Genomic DNA, 20,656 nt, shown 5'->3' with positions numbered 1-20,656 from the left:
AGTGCTAGTAGATATTAGTGATTAATTGATTCCTATATTCCCCTTTTCACGAGCAGCCTACTCGAAATACTAGTAGTCCTATGAGTGACATTACTAAACCTATCCGCATAACTATGTCAAATACTCGTAGTGTTCAGACTGAAACAATTCCAAAGGTTAAAACGGAATTTATAGCGGACGGAAGAACTTCTTCCATCAAAGGTCCCATAGATGTTTAATCACCTTAATAGTACAAAAGCAATATGCGACTGTGCTATGACATTTGTATGAGATTCGGAGACTGAGGGATCAGTAGTATGGGTATAGATAATCTGGTTCTATTTCACCTCGCAGTGAAGAATACAACGCCGTTTTCAACATGATTCTGAGATATAGATGTCCACTGAATGCATAATTTCGAATCAGACAGAATTCCCGTGTCAGCCACAAGCCCGAAGTAAAAAGACAGAATAAAGGCGTACATGGACCTCAAAACGCCGGTGCTGAATGCAGTGGTATAGTATTAATTGAAAAGCCAGAATCACGGTAGGTCCCTTCATGGTGAAATGGAATCAGATGAGATGGATGTCGCATATCGAGCAGATTGTACATGGATCGAGAAAGAACTAATAAAGATGCGCAGAGCTTAAATTCACTGCCAGTCTAGCGAGATCTCCGTTTCTTCTCAGGAGTGAAATCCAACGGCTTGTACGCTAGACCCTTAGCTCCTGTCAGTCGAATTCGTTGCTCTGTCCGAGACAGCGTACGGCCAAGTCCGAGATCTGTATCTGGGGCTAGTGAGACCTCATAGCCATTGACGTAGGATGATGACTGGGGGGACTGGCTTCTAGACATTGCAACAGAAGATGATAAACTAGCCCCGGGGCTGAAGGAAGAGCTTCGGGGCTCGTAGGATGCATGCCACCCATCGAGGAGCTTGGGTCCACTTCTCAATGATTCGGCGGCAATCCGGGCAGCGGACAAAAGCAGCTCATCTTCGTCAACTTGAACCGACTTCGGCGCCTCGTGTTTGGGTTCCACCGGTTTTCTGGTGGTCATTGATTCGATTCGTTCCAGAATTGGAAGCTTTGGTAACGGTTTCGTAGAAGCAAGTGCCATGGACTTCTTCTGGGGAGTGGGCATTTCGGCCTTGGGCAGTTTCTGCGCTTTGGGTCCGCTCTGAACAAGTGTTTGTTCTTCTGGCTCCTCGTGGACTCGCTTACGCCCATTAGACATGGTTTCCCGCCGTCTATCAGCAGCTCCTTTCAGAGCGGATAACCAGGCAGAGCGCCGCGAATTATTGTCAAGTTCTGGAAACATTGATTAGCGGTAAGATAGGGGTAAAGAGCTCAAGAGACCAGGGGCTGACCAGGAGATGGTTCCTCAGATGGTTCCTCAACAGGCGTCTTAATAAGTAGAGACTCGTGCTTCTTTTCTGCCCCGACTGGCTGGCTTGAACGCTCTCCATCAATAAGAGCCTTCACTGCCTCCGGTTCCTGGGCAGTCGATGAGTGCAGAGACTCGACTGGAATGTTATTGCTTGGGAGTGATATATGCTCTTTTTCAACTAACGGTCCAGGCGAGATATCTTTCGTGAAATGAACAGCAATACTGTCATCCGAGGGCATTGATTGTTTCTCTTTGAGCGATGGACTGCCCAGTTGAGCTTGGGACGCGGTGTCGGATGGCGCAAGTGGCGGCGGGGCGAAGAAAAGGCGTGATTGCTCTGAGAAGCTGTCAGATATGGGTGGAGACCAATATGACACCACATAAGACGTACCTTGTTTCACCGGTGCAGATGCAGTCGTGAATGGCGGTGATGCGGCCCCAAAAGGCTGAGAAGATGTTTGAGATTGAGGGACAACGTCAGCAGAGATTCTGCTTTCGTTGGAGAAACTGAATATAGAGTTAGATGTCCCTGACGAGAATGGCGGCTTGACTGTGTTGAAGACACTAGGTGTGGGCTGACCAGCAGCCGGTACGTTCGCTTGGTCGGTCTCTTGGGAGAAAGAAACTGTAGGGGTACTGAATGGTGATGTCGGGGCCGTATTAGAGTTAACAGAATTTGGGAAGCTGAAAGGCGTGGTAGGAGGAAATAGGGAAGGTTTGTCTGTGTTTTGTGATGCAACAGGGCTCGGTGCGGAGGCGAAGATAGACTTAGGCTGCTGATTAGCTGACGGGGGCGTGAAGGCCGTAATGCTCTCTTTTGGGGGACTTTCCGACAGGGTGGATGACGGCATTGCATTCGCGAAAGGATTTGATGGTGCACTTGTAGGTGATCCAGAAGTATTGGCCGTGCTCCTAGGTGGAAAAAGTGACGAAAATGTCTGTTTCTGCGTATCAAAAGGCTGTGAGGGCTGTGGAGTCGGATGAGGAGCAAAAGCAAAAGCCGGTGGATTCGAAGTTTCTGGCTGTGAAAACCCCACGAACGCGTTCTGAAGGCTAGATGCAGAGCTCGGCGAGTCGCGTGGGCTCTCTTCTTGTGAAAAAGGCCCAGCCGCTTGGAAGTTAAACGGTTGAGAGACGTGCTCGTCGTCGCTCACGAAAAGCGAATCATCGCTTGTAGTCATAGGCGCGGGCAACGCAGATATGCGCTCGGACAAGTGAGTAGTGTCGACCATTCCGAGGTTTGTAGCTTCTTTGATGTTGAGGCCAAGGATGATGGCGGCCAATGTTCTGCCTGCACGTTTTGACTCAACAAGCTGCTCCGAGAACGAGTGATCTGACGACGGCTGAAAGGCTGTGGCAGTAAACAGTTAGTCGAGACTAAGTAGTAGCTTCCTATGGGCATGTCAAAAGGGAAAGCGACCATCCGTCGCTAAATTCTGATCCAAATGCCGCTTGACGAAAGCTCTGAAGCAGAAGCACTGTCGAAAGTAAACATACCGACTGTATCAATTGGACGATCGCCCCAGTTAAGATAAAGGTCTCCATTGGCGTTCTCGGCAAATTCCAAGCCCTGGTCTTCACAGAACTTGATAGTCTGTTCATGGTCATCAAAGCAAAGGACTGTCGTCAGCTCGTCAAGGGTCCACTCTTCGTTCTTGTGCTGTTGGGATGCAGGATAGCGACAGTATCCTTTCCAAATGGAACGAATAGCGGTCTGACGCATGTGATTGAAGTAGATCTCTGCAACGCAGGCTGTGAGATACGAGACGCCCGGCGAATCAATTATGTTGAAAAACCGTGCGTAGAAGCCTTGCGCGATCGCGTTTGTTCGCTTCGCATCGAGAGTTCCCTGGTACTCCCATGTATTTCCCGCAGCAGCAAATAGTTCCAAGGCGATTTGAACCCGAGGTGAGTTCCTCAGCTCCGCAGGCCATTTCTGAACACGAGCTTCCAAATCAGGCCGTTGGTCATGAATCGAGAAGATTATATAGTAGGCCCGGAACTCGTCTTCGTTCGGGAACGTGATCCGGCCTCTGTTATCATCGTAATAGTACATCAGCGACAACATCGTGTTGTTCAGCTGCTCACGTTCCTGATGGCGATCAAAAGGTTCATCGTTGGCAGGGCTTGACAGAAGATGCAGTGATATGATGTGGAATCGAGCAATTCTCTCCAAGCATGTTACCGCCATCTTCACATGTTCCTCCTGCGTGAGCTGCTGGACAGAGAAATCATTGCGGATTGAGCGAGTTCTGTCCCATACGAATTTATGGATAAGCCCAAGAGGCTCGGGTCCATCAATGACGTGCCGTATGAGGTAGTTCATGGTCTGGAGGAGAGTCTTCGGTGTTCGAATGTCTGACGGAAGCTGTTCATCATAGCCGGCCGCGGATCTTCTGAATCTTTTTAGCATCTTCATTTCCATATTCTGTAGCGAATTCGTTGCGGGATGCAGGAACTAATCACTCGAGGTCAGTATCAATAGCAGCAATAGATTGTATACAACGAGACGTACCTTCTCGCTTTTGTCGACCATCTTCTGGACTATACGTTCCACTCTTTCAAATTCAGGGCACATGCTTGTGCACGTGCCCACGGGTGTAATAGCTTGATTCAAGGAAGTCGGTTGGTTTGGATCTGCCATCTGCCCTTCTCTAATGGCCTTTTCCCGTTCCTTCGTTCTATCGAGTTTGAGCTGTTCGACATATGAGTATCGTTTGGCAACCGTTGCGCAGCGTATCCATCTAAGTATTGCAATCATAACTGACCTGTTCATAGCGCTCGGTATAGCTGCTAATATGCGACAACTCTTCGACGGGAACGCTGACACCGTTATTCGAAGTTGACGGCTGCTGGGAGGACCCTTGGCTGAAACCCGTACCGAAGCCGACGCCACTGCCATCTAAATTGGGGACAGCAAACGGCACTGGCGAGGCCTTTCCAAACCCTGTAGAAGACGTCTTCTGCTGCAAGCTCTGGCCGCCAAAGGGTGACGAAACAGGGGCCGTTTGCTGAATATGTGCGAAAGGCGAGGTAGTCGGTTGTACAGACCCTGACGGCGAATCTGACTTATTGCGCCAAGTATTGCTCGCTGTGCTAGCGCCCCTTCCTTGCCCCCGTCCAGACCTTGTTGCTGATGAAGCTCCTCGGCCTCGGCCTCGAATTTTGGATGCGCGAGGCTGATTGGCGGTTTTGGATTGATAAGGTCGACCAGAAGGTCCGCCGCGTCCACGTCCTGCTGGTCCGGCTGGCCCATCCTTCTGGCCAAGGCCAGCAAAGGGATTTACAGGGCCGGCCATCTTGCCGTGTACAGCGGAAACGTGGACGAGTCCACAATTCCTCCAAAAGTATGATCTTCAGAGCTTCTGGGTTGGGTCGAGAACAGAGAATCCGAGCGGAATGTCCGCAGACAAGGTCGTTCGCGAAACGGCGTAGGTTGGTATTCGTAAAGCTCTATAGCGCTATCGTCCAAGACCATTGACACGCGCGTAACGGAGAAGTCAGCTTTTGTGAAGACAGGACGACTTGTGAAACCACATGGCGAGGATATCATTTAAGGGAGATCGTGAAGGTACGAAAACCGTATAAAAGGAAAGCGGAGATGTTGAAAAGAGCGAGAGGCGCGAAAGAAAGCAGCGAGTGATGCGGTACCTTTAAAGGTTCGTTGACAGAAGTCGGAGGATAGCAGTCGATGGTTAAGAGAAGTTGAGTACGAGCTCCTGGACCACCCGACCTCCACGGCGTGGAATATTCCGGTAGAAAGCGAAGAGCTATCTTATGAGAAATGAGCAACGGCAGAGCGCACGATTGCCCAATGTAACGAGCTCAGGTGCCGGATAATGCAGGACGGAACAAGCCAGCGATGGACTACTGGCTGTCAGTAGTGATAAGAGAGGAGTGTCATGTCTTCAGACCACCGCGCGAAGCTCCGATTCATCGGCGGGACAGCGTCAATGCACGCTAAGCCCATCCAAGCGCAAGCGCCACTGCCGCGCGTCTCATTGGCGCTCTTCTACTTCTAACCACTGACAACTACTAAATACTTTGCCTACGCCGTACTTCGTAATGCATACTGTCTGAAGGTTCAACGTCGGAGCCGATCTGACTTCCCTTAGACCCTCCGTATTTGACTTACTGCAGTCGTAACAGAATTGCTTTTGAAGGAATATATTTCTTCTTGAGTTCACAGATAGAAAATTTTCACAAACGCTAAAACGCTGCTATCACACGCCTCTCACACAAAACTTCCATAACCCAGAAGACTCACTGCTCCCTTGGTAGCATCCACCAACCTGGAATATTTTGTTTTCTCCATAAGCGCCCAAGCGCCCTTGCTCACAAAGTCTATTTACCTGCAAACATACATTAAACCCCCCAAAAATAGATGCGCCTTGAACTCGTGAGCGGTCACCCGCCGTTGGATCTCGTCCATTGTCCTCTTGTTTTCCTGGAGCTCCGCAAGGCGTACACTGTCATATAATACTGACCAAAGTGAATATGTATATATATTCCAAACATCCCATAAGCCAGGAATAAGAAAGGCAAAAGAGAAAAGGAAAAAGCAAAAGAAATGTTGAAAAGAGGTGCCCACCCAGGCAATGAAAGAGCGGCCACCTCATATCGCACCTAGGCAAAAGCACGAGAAGAAGGGAATGCTCAAAGGTTCCAAAGAGAAAAGCTCATCATGGTCGTACGTATCGTGAAGTTGAGGGAGGAAGAATTATCTCGCCGACTGTCTGGTTTTCAGACACAATGCGCGACTGCTGAATTCGCCGTCGGTCAGCATTGGTGAGAGTGAGTGAAGTGTGGATGACTCAAAGAACCAGTACGGAATAGAGGTCCCCTCGAGCTCATCTGCTCCATATAAGCATGATGATCGCGTGAAAATTCAGGCATGCCATGCATCTCCTCGGCGGGGGAAGCAAATCCCAACGGGTAGTGCATACGAGGCTCTGGGAGGGCATGACCGGCCGCAGATCCATATTTCAAAGGACTAAACAACTCCTCCCTAAAGGACGGAGCCCAGTGGTTATATTGGCTGACGGAATGCTGCATTGGCACCGCTGCTGCGTGGTGCTCGGCAGTGCTGGCGTCCGGGAAAGGGGCCTGGGTCAGGTATTCGAACGATGTAGCCTCTTCGATAGGTGTGATCAACCCTTGAGTGGCGGGGGTCTCAATAAGCGCGCTTGAATAGTTACCAGGATAGTCGGTAGATGACGTGAAGAACGATTGATCCTGTCTCGCTGGCTCTCCAAAATTAAGAGACTCCGGCAAAGGGAAAAGCGGATCTCTTCCCTCTCTCAAAGGCATGGTATGAGGCACTGGCATGTCGCTTGAGTCCGTAATGAATGCCGCATCTATTTCCTCGACTGAAGGAGTCGGGGTTGCCACCTCTTCCTCCGCCTCTGCTGGCTCCTCTGGCTCAATTTTTGCCTCGGGCCCAGCGACTGAGTCGGCGTCCTTGTCACCCTTAGGGTGTGCTTCACGATCCATCACGTAGACAAGAGTTGAAGCATCTAGTAACAGTTCAGCCTCAATCTTGATTAATGATTATGGTAATTGTGGAGGATACTTACCGATTTCACCTCGCTCGTATCTTTCCTCCATTTTGCGCACCTTGAAGATTTCCTCAATAATCGTGAATTTCTCCTGTTCTTTGAGCTGCCTTCTACAGTCAAATGCAATTTCCAGTAGCTTATCGGCCGTAACTCCAATGCGGCCAAGCTTGCGCACGATGTGAACCAACAGGTCAACTCTCTCTGTTATGCTTTGTAAGTACAGATGATCCGTAAAGAGACGGTATGTTAACGACTTACCCTCCTTCTTCAGATGATCTGGCTCCCTATGCACCACACCAGCCGGCCACCATTCAGGCTTCGTCTTCTCCGGGTCGCCTTTGGTACCAGGGGGCGCTCCAGGCTTAGGCCTGCCTCCGTTGTAGGGATGCCTTACTTGCTTGCGCGGCTCGATGAATTTGATGAATGCCTTTGCAACAACACGGCAGTTGACCTGCTGGAAGTGTCTGAGGGAGATCGTGTAGTATTGTTCCAGGCGATCGGCGTCACCAACTTCAAGCGCGATCCGGTTTACTGCAGCACCAGACGGCGAACTTGGGAATTCAGATCGGGCGTTCTGCGTAACCGGAGCGGGGCTTTCAACGTGAAGTCTACGTCTCTTACCATGGCGATGGCAAGACGCATCGTCGGAGCGGTCATAGCTCAATGCGGCGGGGTTGATGCCTAAATCTACTCAGTCAGCTGTACTATATATTAACTCTATGGAATGGATGTACTTACTCTGAAGTAGAGGCTTCTGATATCCGACTCTTGCTCCAAGGATTTCCAGGAAGCTTTCTCGCACTTCGGAAGTGAAGATAGTGGCGTGGTTGTCACGGATCGATGGCGACTCAGCCACGCGGAGCCTACCCATGTTGTCCAAGTAGATCAAAGCATAATGTGCGTAGGGCAGATTGATTGAGGTACGTGGAGGGGGTAACATAGCCTTTGATCATTTGAAATTAGCAAATGAATCCTACATTGTATTTTGTTACTCACAGGAGCAGTCTCCCATCCAATACTATCGCTTTTCATGGCGGACGAGGGTCTTTTGCCAAGCCCTGTCCTCGGAAGAGGAGAGTTGAATACCATAGTGGCCCTAGGGCAGAAACTTGCACAAACGTCGGGTGGTATGTATCGAGGCTACTGCGTTCAGAAGAGATGGATCGGCTCTTAAAGCACAGTTTCAAAGTGGGTAAGAAGAGTCAAGCTTATGACTCTGCAGGATAAATAGGATAAGTCTCCGGAAGGTGGCGGGGAATGTGCTCGATTTGTAGGCGTTTCCCGAAGCTGGCGATCAGTTGTATGGAACAAGGAGCTGCTGCAATGCCCCAGATACGACGATGGTGGTGCACTGTCAACGTCTTCCAGCCAGTTAGTAATTGTATTCTTTGAGCACCCAGCCCTTGAAGCGGGCTATTGGAAAGCATGAATTATCAAGCCCGTGTCGGTGACATTTGTGTACTAGACAGGACACGCTATCAAGCAAACATCCTCCATGCTGGGGACTGATTGGGAAAGGTTTGTATAGCAAGCAGCTACTACTCACCTAGCCGCAAAGGCAAACAGCGCTCGATGGCTGGCGAACACTGGCTGAGGGTTTTATTGGTATAGTAGCTTGCAGAGAAGCTGCTAACAACCGATACTGGTGCACTAGATAGTCGATCGAGACCCGGCTCTACCGTGAGAAGCGATGATCACCCAAAGTACTTCTGCCGTTGTGTTGAGATAGTGTGAAGAAGGACGGTGACACAAAGATGTGGATGTGGATGTATGTTAGGTGGTACAAGGTGCCGAAGAGGATATAGTTAGGACCGGGTACCAGAAGTAAACGGAAACGGTCAATATGTGAAGCAAGCGAGGCCAGAACTATGCAGATCAGATCACGAATGAGAGAGGGGAGAGCGATGGGGGAAAACTGAAGTCAGGAACAGGCAAAGGATCTGGATCTTGAGGTCCTTAAGTATAAAGAGAGGAGGGAGAAAGGAAAGGGACTGGACTTTTTAACAACTGGGGACGTCCCAGGTTTCCAGCCTGTCTGCTAGATAGTAGTAACTGATGGATCGAGATTGCATCTGAACAAAAGAACCCAAATCCACTTTCTGTGTGCATCGGGGGGGGGGATCCCCTCCCTTCGGGCCATCATCCTCTCGATCCCGATTTGGCATCGCACTGGGGACGTGTGGTGGGATCCCAGCAGCATGGATAATCCTTGAATGTATCAAGCCGAAACACTAACGGACAGCTGCTACTCTAGAAAAGCATGGATAGAATCTATCTTACCCATATGCCGCTGAGTGCTTTTGGTAAGGCCGTGCAGTAGTAGGGGGAAATGCTGCCCTTTTTTTTTCCTGTTGTGTTTGATTTTATTTTATTTTATCTTATTTTATTTCATTTTATTTTTCTTTCCGGTTATATTAAAAAAATTTTTATTATTATTATCACTTATTCTAATCTATTCCTGAATTGTATTTTTTACTTTTTATTTTCCCTCTCCGCATATTGTATTTTCCCGTTTGAGAATTATTTTAATTCTTGATTTTTCTTCGGTGGGAACATGCCTCTTTTCCCTCATTTTTTAATACTTTGCGTCCGGAAAAAAAAATAAAAATAAAAAATAACTACTACGTAAATAAAAGAAGATGGTATTTCCCATCCGTCCCACCTAGGAAGTTGTTCATCATCATATTGACATCGCGATTCTTCTGAGATAAACATCATTTAAGCACGTACTTTAACATGCCCGTCCACTTACCTGACTAGTACTATCTGTAGATCGACCACCCCATCGGGGCTGTGGCAGCTGGCCCAGGGCTTTGTTCGGAGCGGGCCACTCGAAAGGACACCCAGTGGCGCATCGATAATTGATTGAACTCCACAACCGAGAGAACTACGAAACTGAAGATGCTTGAGGTTCGTGCGAACTGACTCCATGGTCGCTAAAAGATATCTTCAGTTTGAGTAAGTATTAATCCTTACCACTACTACAATACCTACTAGTCGTCCTCTTGGGCGGGTTGATCATCATCCAGGTCCGCTAGTGCCGGGGCAGATGGCGGGAGGAGGAGGGGGAAGGCGCCATTCAAGGAGGGGGGACGATAAATACCTACTACTTACTAGATAGTACTACTAGGTTACGGAAGGCGTACCCATACCGTGGATTTGGGCTGAAAGTACATTGTCCGAATAAGGGAATGAAGAAAAAGGACTAGGGAGAAGCCTTCAAACCGTCATTCCGATCTTTGATGACTGTGTAAAACGACTTGTGCTAGCAAGAATAATAATAACTTAGTCCGGTCACTAGCGTTGAAGTTGGCTCAGGAGAGCTCCAACCGCCACCCAAAAGGCAGAATGACTTTTAGTATCAACCGGATACTCAGACATTGTAAGGAGTACTTACTCTGTAATAGTTGTCGTAAGTACTTACTTTCAGGGATGGCGTTTCCGGCAGGCCGATTCAGCGCGGGACTTTTTGCACCCGCAAATGACTGTCATGATTGGCAGATCTCACCACCCACCAAACTGGAACCGGTTTTCTTTCGCCAGCGACACGCGCTTCCCGTCATGTACGGATTACGAAAATTGGAAATTTCTGTAAACAACCTAGTATTTACCATTTGACCCCGGGAAACGTCTGCTTTTGCCTCTCATCCATCCCTGATTGCAGACTTGTATGAAAAGTATTCAAGCGTTGTAGTGACAGTGGCAACGACTAATTGGTGCAATGAAGTGTCCATCGCCAACGCAGTGATTTAGATACCACAGTTTGCGCAAGTGGCTGGACTTCATACCCCTGTACATAGCCAGTACCATGCGATACAGGCCATATTCGGCCCTACTGTAAATCACGGAAAACCCCCCTAATTAACCATCCTCCATGAATGGCCTGCATGTTGTTGTGTATGACGAGAACGTATGTATTCAGATAGGATCCAGCGGATGCTGGGAAAGAAAATAAAAAAGAATACAAGAAATCCCGGTTACGCACAGGCCGCGCATATCGTCAGGGCCGTTCCACCCAGCTCGCGCCTGGGCCAGACAGTAGGAGATCCTATGGAGCACGGGAGTATACGGCGTAACCTAGGTAGATACTGGGACCTTACTTATCCATTACATCTTAATGGCAACACCATGCGTGAATCGAATGCCCGTTAAGGTGGTTGAAGTTCAAGCGAGTGTTCTGACAGAAATGTACGGATCCACAAGTTAACGACTCCTGTTGTCCAGAGATCGGTCGTGGATACTATATCCGCGTGGCACCGTCGACCTCCTCTTCTCAGAGCTTTTAGTAGTACCGCCAGGAGATTATCATTCCTGCTACTGCTGTACTCCGCACATGTGTAACAGGTTTTCCAAGTGCGATCATTTATGCGCATCTGAAACGTTTGCTCATAACTGCTACTTGAGTACTTCTGTGAAGTGGTGATCGATATCGGACTCGCCGAGTTGTCGCCACCATCAGCTGACTGCCCTTTGTGCAGAAAAGATATGCACTAGGTGCATATAGAGAGTTCAGAGGACGACATCACATGAGTTATATTCCGATGCCAGGCCCTTCACTGTCATGAATGAAGCCCTCGCCTGTCCTTTCTTTGTTCATCATAGAGTGAATGCCACAAACATGATAAAGTATACTGACCAACCGTGTATACATGGAAGAATATGTTCATTTAGTAGATGCAGTCTGGCAGGCCAACATCATGGATGACACAATATACATAACAAAGAGGCAAATAGGATACACCAGAGACATGTACCAACAAATTACGATAGACGAAAATTGGGAAGAATCAAATGGCGGATCTAGAGAGATGTGCCCCGAACTAGTGCCGGTGGCAGGTGGACCAATAGCAAGCTACAGATACTATCCGTACCACGACGATCTACCGACTGGGAAGCTTTGGCTTGCGCATGGCCCACGGGACTGGAGACGAAGGAGTGGGCTAAGTTGAGACGGTACGAAGTAGTAGTGCTCGGTGGGGTTTTGGGGATGTGAAAGGGTGGATTGCTGCTAGTAGAAGAGCTCTCCGGAGCCTTCAGCATGTAAGGCAAATGGTTCGGGGAATCTAAGTACTTAGTTTCTATTGATGTGTGGGCTGCCGGGGTATGCTACTACAACTGAAGTAGAGGAAAGCAATATAACTATAACGCCTAGTGTGCAATTCCCTGTAGTGAATAATCTCCGACTGTTGGGGTAGATGGGGACCGCAATGACGAGTATTTGGAATTCGCAGGGTAGCTTAATGCTTTAGCACCACACAAGCATCACAGTAGCCAGGGAACAGCCATTGGAACACTGTTGTATGGTATAGCATTATTCCACCATCAATCCACACTCTACTATACAACTGAATCTTTCCTTTCCTCCATCGGCTTACGACCATTCTTGCCGCGGGCTATGTTAATAACCCGCCACGACTTTCCCGGACAAAGAAAGCAGCCAGAGCAGACACAACAAGCCAAATAGGCTGTGCAAGTAATTCCCGGAGAAGGGACTTTCTTGCGTCCTACAGTAAGTACGGTGGACATTAAGCGAGTGTTCGGGTTGCTGATCTAACTCTCTATCTGGGACGCTCCCGCGCCCAGGTACCTGAACCGTGGAATTGGCGACAATGATAAGAGGACCCGATATAGTGGCTTCATGTCAGATCAGAGAGCTAAAACCCCCTATTAGGGCCAATTGAAGACGACGTCCACCCGAGACTTTAGTCTAACTAATGGCGGGCGGTACTTTGCTACGAGGTTACTAAGATTGTCGTTCGTCTGTGCACTTTCCATTCTGGGAAATCAGCATGGTCAATGCTAACAAGAGCGATGTCCAGTCGTGCGGAGTACCTCTAGGTCACGGCCTGTCAGTCAGTCAAGCAACATCAAACAAACGCCTCGTGTGGCATCCAGTCGGCTAGCGAAAGTACCTTCTTTGGATTACGATGATTGTCTTCTCTTCAGCACCTAAGTTGACACTAAATCAAAACCTTGACGGCCACTTACGTACAGAATTCGCTATGCACGCAAAACTGCCATGCCAGGGACAAACAAGTGCAGAGAAAAGGGGGGGGAATAAATTTCCCATTTGCGTTTGTTCCTTGGTCAGTAGAGAACAATTGGGAATAGCAAAGAGAGCCGATATCCGAATTGAATACTCCGTTTCCCTGAAGAACGATCATCGTGGACGGGCCCGAATATTCAGTCAACATGATAAGATAGTGTGACAGGAGGCAAGTCCACAGTCTGGCGAAACATGATGGCGGTATCATCAGTCCCCACAGAAAGTTCCTCACAAAGACAATAAAATGAGGCCGAAGTATGTCCGTTGTGTTTGGGCGAGGTTCGCTTGTTTCCCGAACAATTGCCCGAAGTACTGTCTTGTAGTGGTCTGTTTGACTGCCTAACTACTCCGTACTAACGCGTTCTTTGATCAGAACCAACGAGCTGAACACTAGCTAAAACATCACGGAAATATTCACGCCAATCCTAGAGCGGAGGAGCTTGTCATCCCTGTCTGTCTGGTTCTCGGAAAGTGACCCGCCAAGCGGGCAGGTGACCCCTTTCATTCCTCCTGGCCGGCTGACCCGAGTCTAGACCTTTTCATAATGACGACTTCAATCTGAATCAACGGCTCGCAAGTATCTTGACTGCCTCAATGAGGTGTGCTGTGATGCAATGCCATCATATCAAGTCGCATTAGATGCTATCGTCGTTCGCAACGTGGCAGCGGCAATCACACACGAGCCACGGCGCCTTGCATTGAACGGTGTGTGCTACACGGGCCATGGTTACAGGCAGAACCGGTGGGAGAGACTCACCGCCACGATATCGACTCGGTTGTGGACGGCATAGATGCATATGGGCTCACCAATGCTTTCTCAGTTGCAGGGCCTGGATTCTATGATTTTCCTTGATGGCGCTTTGGTAGCAATCGGTTTTCTTCCCGCCTGGGCCAAATGACCCTCCCAGTTAGATATGCCTTGGGCCCTCCCTGTCGTTCCCAGTTGGTAGTATCGGTGACATAATTTCCGCGCACCAGGGCGGGCATTCTGTCAGGAATATAAGCCGCAATTACCGCTACGCAGGCCGGTCTCCTTCACTAGTCACTCGCGCTCTGCACCGAACAGAAAATGGAAGTGCCTAAGGTAGGTACTAGATAGTTACCATCCAGACGGGGTAGATCCTCCAGTCCCGATCTTTGGGACTCGTAGGGTAGATTGCACGTCTAGCGATGGAGGGTAGTAATGTGACGACAACAGTGGGGTGGGGGGAGGGAAAGGAAAGAGAGGGCACCCGGGAGGGGAGGGGGGAAGGAGGTCATGCTGGGGCAGGGGAGATTAAACATGAAATTAGTCCCGCTTATTGGTCAGTGGAGGACCTGTCAGACCTCGGAAATCCCTTACTCTGTTATGCTGGTTGTCCACTCAGCATTTCAGCTGCTGGGACCTCGGAAGTGGCTGGAGCACACCTTAGCCCAACAGGGGATAGACGGGGGGCGCTAAGTAGATTAACCCAGGAACTTCCTAGGTAAAGAGAGGTTAGCCTGCCTGTATCTGGCTGAATATTGAAGTTACACCATTATTGAGAATTCGCGGGACACTTCCTCGGAGAATTTCAGGACTGGTGCCCGGTAAGGCAATCTCTGCGATGATAACTGGAGACACCGCCGGTCAGCCTGACGGACTGCGAGGCGGTTGTTAGGAGCGGAGATGGTTGGTTCCTGGAGCTAACTAGTAGTCCAAAGTAGTCCGCTTTACTTTGCAGGATCCTACTCAGTCAGTCAGACGCCGACCTCCAAAGATTCGAAATTTTCACCCGCGATAAGCAGACCAACCCGCAACTACTTTGGTACATTGGGCTGATGCCCGCTCACGCGGTATCCCCGTATTTGGCATGATCAGTGAGGCCTACGGCGCCTAATCCCGACAGGATAATTTGGGGCCTTTTGGGGGGAGGGGGGACTGTGCGGTGGGTCCAGCAAGACCTGAAGAACAATACAATATACAGAGTACATAGATACCCGTCATGATCATATGGATATGCCACTTACATATGATACCTAATGGACAGACCAGTTCAACCACATGTATATACTAGTAATATGTATACTGGAAGTGGCCCCTATAGTTGTTAGTAGTAGTAGTAGTCTCATGACAACGTTTTGCTGCAATGCAAGAATAAAGGAAACCTTGCAGCTGATGCTTGTCCCACGGCGTGGATTCCATGGCTGATGGACAAAACAATGAGAATGCTACGTCATGATCCCTCCCTAGGAAGGGAAGCAAGTGGGCGACGGCCTTCAGAAGTCCAGCAAATAATCATATCTAGCGAGGGGCAGCCATGAAAGGAAAATCCGTCAACAAAGCGCCCAGCCCACTTGGTGTCTGGAACTAGAACCCATCATTGAGGATTTGGGACTGAACTAATACCGCTAAAGAGTTAGGCCCGTATGGAAGGCCCCCACCCGAAATCCAACCCCGTACTTTGTACCTTTGGTTCCTTTCGGAAACGAGATGATTGACTGGCTGGCTGGCTGGCTGGCTGTCAGTCAGTCAGCGTGTGCTCAACTCCCCAAGTAGCTCATAATTGTCGGTTGGTGACTAGGCGGGGTCCCCTGGGTAATGCGCTTTGATTAAACTTCCTCTCGGTAGTGTATTGCTCGACAGATGAGACTGCTTCGCTCAACCTTCTTGGTATTGTAATCGGTAATTAGATGGGAGGCGCCCCCTCTCAATTAAAGAAGAATCTGGTGATACTCGCCAAAAGAACTCCCTGGCTTCTCTCATCGGCCATTCACCATGCGCCACTCCAAACAGGGCGGGGGCGCGGCCCGGGGATAGCGGGTTGAAGGTCCCAACGCTCGTCATGGAAAAAGCAACTATAGGGATCGGCCGTCAAAAAAACCCTCGTAGCCTGTATTTGGACTGGCAGCGAGCAGCATGCTATTGCTCCTATACGAAGATACGTATTGTTGTTTGTCAGATCTCCGTAAGTACTACTGTCGTTACTACCAACTTGCTGTCAGCAATCAATCAGCCCAAGGTCGGTCCAGACTCCACTCGAACCGATCGACCCCCGCCTCGCTGACAGTCGCTTGACTCCCCCCTGCTCGAGAGATCGTGCGTGATTATTGGAGGTTCGTCTGCAATCGTTCTTGATCTTCCAAGAACCGATCTTATTTCCGGGGAATCGAGGCGTACTACAGGCTGTTTATATATAGACATGGTACTTCAGTAATACTGGTAGTAAGTAATAGTAGTAGTTTAACACAAAAGTGTGAAACCGTTTGGATCAAGGGTCCCTGAAAGCTACCACCACTTGAGGGGGTATTACGATCTACGTTGTGTGTTTTTGTAGTAAGTAGTTACTTAGTATGAGTACTGAGTAACTAACCCCCCATCCCAGCGGTCTTTGGGAACTAGTGAAAGGACTTTCGAACGGCTTCAATTCCCTGCCCTCCCTCTCGCCAACGCTAATCGCTCCCGGGAACTCTAACCCATCCCAGGGCCGGTGCGTACCATGGGCCAGGTTGATGGGATAGGATCCTTGCTACGCCCACGGCCTGAGCGCTGAACACTATCCGATGACACCAAAGCACCTCAGGCACTGTGCGATTAAACTAGGAATGACACACAATGACCCGGGATGTAGTCTAGTCCAAGATCGATGTTTCAAGGGGGTGTAGGTTCCAGGCATAGTAGTGATACATACATCTACTACTTAGATCACCATCTATACTTACTCTGAGTCTAGTCTGGTCTACGCACAAAAGCACCTAGATACCACAGTGCATGGCCGCAGAACAGCCGGATGGTATTTTTTTAGTGCATACGTCTCAGCCCTTTGCCATTACTGAATTAGCTGCTAGTATTCCTTAAACCTTTCTGCCATTGTTTCAACAAGCTCACAATAGATCGTCCTATTTGGGAAGTCCTGCTTACACGATTCTTCCTGGCACGCCGCGTACCATATCTTTGCACGGGCATTACAGGTCATAGGGAAGCGGGAAGGGAGGGGCAAATCGCAATCAAGTCAAATCAACACCTCTGCGGGTGATCGAAAGAGATCGAAGTTTTGTGAGTCGCCGTCCTCCCCATCTCCATTCTGTTGCAGCAGATGGATACTCACAGTTGATGTCTCATAGATCATCTTTGTTGAGGCATATCTCCCGACCGGGCCGAGCCTCTGCAGAGCACTGCAGGTAGTAAGTAAGTGAGTGGTGATATATGGAGATGATGGCAATTCCATCACGGGAAGGCCCGGCCGGACCCTCATCGGCAGATTGATCCGTTGTACTGCCGAATGTTGTACTACATCACTACTGTAGGTCTAGGGAAGGAAGGAAAAAGGAAAGAAAGAAAATCCGTTACACAGGACAATAAAGTGGATGACAGAAAACGTTATGGAATATTTTCCGACCAGGTATCCAGTGGTGAAAGGGCTGCCATTCGCCCTACAAGAGCAGACGACCTTGTAAGCTGTGGGGTAAATTCAGCAAGCCATACTGAGCTTGATGATACCTGTTGCATGCAGCAGCGGTCTCGCCCCAAGTGTTCCTACATATTTTGTTTATTGTTATTTCAGTTTATTTGTGTATTTTTATTTTCTCCTGCGCTGGAAATATCGTCGCGCGAGGGTCATGGCAACGAGAGCAATGAGATGAGCGTGGTCATCTAAGGCCCGATAAACCCCGTGCACAGGTTCGATTTTGATTTTCGGATGTCTCCCACGGATCAGGCCTGGGTGGCCTCTGACCTGCCTACCTGGGTCTAGTCTCAGCGTGTACAACTCATCGTTCAAGGTTGCGGGTATCTGCCGGAAGACCCTTCTGAACCATGGAACCGTCGACATAGTCGCTTGAACTATATCATAGCTCCTACGCGCCAGGCATAACTGTGCTATTTCGACTTGACAAATCGAGGTGGCATAAGACCTATGTCATCCGGAGGGCTGGCATTTCCTATCTGGGGAGGCCTGTCATGCCCGGAAAAGAACAGGTGCAGGGCTGTGGATGTTGAGGAAACTACCATGATCCCAGTCCTTTCCCCACCAAAAAAACGACTTCTAGTAGAAGTGTCATTATCGACGAGTCCTTTTCCCAGGTTAATTGTCAATCCGTGGTCGCGTTGGCACTACTAAGTAGTATGTACCTACTAACTAGCCACACCCACTTTTCTCAAAGTGCTCCCGATCGAACCCTCGCCGATTGGAGTGTTTCGCGTCGAGTAGCTACTTCGTACCCTTCTGGCAACATTGGCCCATATTCTGCTGCTCTCTCCATGAGGCGTACGCCATGTGTTTGGCGCCACGCCTTGAAAACCTAAGTAATTGACTTTGGAGACTTCGTGTTTCAAAACAGACATGAAGAGACCCTACTGGGCTGTAATTGGTAGGATCATTCACCCAACCAGTCCGGGCCGGATGGATCCTCCAATGACTCGCGTGGGCGGAGGACCATCTGCAGCTGTTCGTTAGTCCCGAACCTATCTTGCTCAGGGGATCCCTGTTCCAGGCTGATGAGTGGCCGAAGTGTCAACATGGTTTTCCGGGATGTGGACCCATTGCTGCAGTCCATCATACAGCAGTTGGCTTACTTACAGGCTGGGCACCGCTTACCCACTCTCTCGTCGCACAGTGGGGTCCTCCTGTCCACCTGGACTGGTCAGAATCATCCTGATGGATTCATTTCCAAGACCTTTTCTACGAATGAGAGCCCGATCATGCCAATCGGGTGGGAAATCGTGTAGGGATGACCCAGGTAACTGGATGCACGGTGGAAGTTGCTGATCATGAATATCACGCTTTGCCTGTTTGGATCGCACTGTACGGTGCCCGAAATGGACACTGGCCATCTACGGAGAAAGGAAGTACTCCGTACAGTAGGTCGGTAGTATTGCCGCCGGATTATGACCGACCGATCAGAGGGACTTGCATGCTTTACCTGTCTCTCATAATGATCAATCATCATCGTCACCACCACCACCACCATCTAAGTGTGCAGTTATGTAGGTAGTACTCAACGTCAAACCCCCACACTCATACCCCGATCATGTCCTGGCAATCAGAAACAGCAGGGATGTTCGATCTGAGGCATCCGCGCGGAGTCTGGAACAAACTACTGCTTCATCATCTGATTTATCTCGCAACGAGCACCATTCCCAACCCCCCTCGATCTATTGCCGGCATCGTCAATATCCTCCACCCTTACTAATACCCACACACGTAAGCAATCTAACACACACACTTGTGTACACCATGAGGTATATCCGGTTTTCTCAAATCAGGTTAACCGCGTAAAAGTAGCTGGAAAAAATATCCCCGGCAATGAGATTTGCGCAACCCCCTCCGATCGCGATGCTCACACCTTACTGACGCAGCACTAACGAGGGATCCGATTGACTGAATGCGCCAATTTACGCAGGGATTGCGGTCGTCCCGTCCGCTTGCTGCCTCGCTCGCTTTTGTTCGGGGCTATGCACAAGATAGTCAATGTAACTAGGGACAACCACCACTCACTGGGCACGTCGACGATTAAATCCCGAGTTTAGTTGAGGAGGAGGAGCTGAAACTTGACCGACTATTGTCGGGGAGCGCGGTTGCTTTCGGATAATGAATCCGCAGGGGCTATTTTCCCACCATGAGCCATCTTTTGGTCCAGTTGTTGCGGTTGGAAAATACCTAGAGCTATCCGGACAAGACCTTTGATTCCAGGTGCCCAGATTCGCGATGATAAACAATCCCGCTCGAATGAGATAGAAGAGATAATGTTCGCTCTTGAATGATCGATTGCTTGCCTCTGGCTAAGTGCTACTTACCAGTACTTTTCAGATCGACTGGACGGTATTTTGACTGATCTTTACTATCCTGATTATTTTGACGCAATATGTTCGTCCTTCAAGAGTATCCAAACACCGATCCTCCAAACCACGCAAATCCACAGAAAGATACATTCGGCAGGTACCACTTCGGCCGACAGCTCGAACTCCCAATTGATCCGTTTCAGATAGCCCCCTCTTGGCCAGCCATACCTTTTCTCCATTTAGAGTGACAATCAATCCACCGGCAGGGGTGCGATAGGTTGTGTGTGTGTGTGTATGTGGGAACGGACAAACGAACGGGGCGGATCATGTTCCTTGGAGCGAGACAAGAACAACTTACAGTAAGAGACAGAAGACAGGGTTCTACGTGATCCACAGGGTTCATTTCCTGGGACCGAAAGTCCTGTGCAGCAAACTAATACCGGGGTTCCTGGTTCGTACCTTAGATAAGTGGCCGGGAAGGAAGGATTGACTGACAGATAGAAGGATGGTTGATGTGTTTTGTGCGTGCTGCAGCAGAATGATGATTGTGGCTGGCGGGCGCGGGTTCTGGGTATGAGTGTATCCCGGAATGCGACTACTAACTAGTGACTACACTACACTTCGTCGGTGGATGCTTAACAGCCGAGTATTATTGTGGTGTACCTAACATGGGTACTTATTATTATCCATCTGGTTAATTTTCCTCCTTCGTGCTAACTAAGTGCTGATGGATGAGGCCTCGCCGGGCACGGAGATATTGCTTGCTTGGGCAATTGGCGTCCGGTCAGGGGAATCGGGGATTGGGGATTGGAAGATCTGCAATGAGCCACAATGATGATGCTGACGAGGATTTGGCAATTGGCGATCAGTTGAAGGAAACTACTGTGTAACTGGTTAGTTCGTTAGTTAACTAACCAACTAACTATTCGGTTAGTCAGTTACTGT

General features: G+C 49.2%; 4 protein-coding genes across 4 annotated transcripts; all 4 read right to left on the bottom strand.

Moving 5' to 3' along the window:
• Positions 1 to 39: 39 nt before the first annotated feature.
• On the bottom strand, positions 40 to 4,945 carry BDQ94DRAFT_83566 (putative leucine permease transcriptional regulator (SAC3)). Its single transcript, XM_026776652.1, has 6 exons — positions 4,137 to 4,945; positions 3,884 to 4,063; positions 2,866 to 3,826; positions 1,760 to 2,719; positions 1,349 to 1,705; positions 40 to 1,289 (listed from the first exon to the last, which is right to left on the bottom strand). Exons 1-6 carry the CDS (start codon positions 4,665 to 4,667, stop codon positions 643 to 645), a joined length of 3,636 nt encoding a protein of 1,211 aa, XP_026622515.1. The 5' UTR covers positions 4,668 to 4,945; the 3' UTR covers positions 40 to 642.
• A 1,202-nt stretch (positions 4,946 to 6,147) lies between these two features.
• On the bottom strand, positions 6,148 to 8,015 carry BDQ94DRAFT_161985 (uncharacterized protein; the record flags this gene model as incomplete). The annotated part of the gene is made up of 5 exons (XM_026769473.1): positions 6,148 to 6,884; positions 6,945 to 7,127; positions 7,185 to 7,607; positions 7,665 to 7,869; positions 7,923 to 8,015. The coding sequence occupies 5 exons, from the start codon at positions 8,013 to 8,015 to the stop codon at positions 6,148 to 6,150; spliced, it is 1,641 nt and encodes a 546-aa protein (XP_026622514.1).
• Positions 8,016 to 9,618: 1,603 nt separating this feature from the next.
• BDQ94DRAFT_150380 (uncharacterized protein) lies at positions 9,619 to 9,961 on the bottom strand. Its single transcript, XM_026767571.1, has one exon. It carries the CDS (start codon positions 9,855 to 9,857, stop codon positions 9,675 to 9,677), a length of 183 nt encoding a protein of 60 aa, XP_026622513.1. The 5' UTR covers positions 9,858 to 9,961; the 3' UTR covers positions 9,619 to 9,674.
• Positions 9,962 to 16,778: 6,817 nt separating this feature from the next.
• Positions 16,779 to 17,471, bottom strand: BDQ94DRAFT_150371 (uncharacterized protein). Its single transcript, XM_026767570.1, has one exon. It carries the CDS (start codon positions 17,184 to 17,186, stop codon positions 16,944 to 16,946), a length of 243 nt encoding a protein of 80 aa, XP_026622512.1. The 5' UTR covers positions 17,187 to 17,471; the 3' UTR covers positions 16,779 to 16,943.
• Between the last annotated feature and the right edge of the window lie 3,185 nt (positions 17,472 to 20,656).

This window comes from Aspergillus welwitschiae (assembly GCF_003344945.1).
Source record: "Aspergillus welwitschiae strain CBS 139.54b unplaced genomic scaffold BDQ94scaffold_36, whole genome shotgun sequence".
Classification (NCBI taxonomy): Eukaryota; Fungi; Ascomycota; class Eurotiomycetes; order Eurotiales; family Aspergillaceae; genus Aspergillus; species Aspergillus welwitschiae.
Note: the sequence above shows the minus strand (reverse complement) of the source record. Positions and strands in the feature narration are given on the sequence as shown.

Bases quoted from the DNA above. Each gene is read 5' to 3' on its own strand.
- BDQ94DRAFT_83566 (XM_026776652.1), bottom strand. From the start codon at position 4,667: ATGGCCGGCCCTGTAAATCCCTTTGCTGGCCTTGGCCAGAAGGATGGG. The intron at 4,064-4,136 runs GTCAGTTATGAT...TATGTCGAACAG, and splicing joins ATACCGAGCGCTATGAACAG to CTCAAACTCGATAGAACGAA. The intron at 2,720-2,865 runs GTATGTTTACTT...TTACTGCCACAG, and splicing joins TCGTCCAATTGATACAGTCG to CCTTTCAGCCGTCGTCAGAT.
- BDQ94DRAFT_150380 (XM_026767571.1), bottom strand. From the start codon at position 9,857: ATGGAGTCAGTTCGCACGAACCTCAAGCATCTTCAGTTTCGTAGTTCT.
- BDQ94DRAFT_150371 (XM_026767570.1), bottom strand. From the start codon at position 17,186: ATGAGGGTCCGGCCGGGCCTTCCCGTGATGGAATTGCCATCATCTCCA.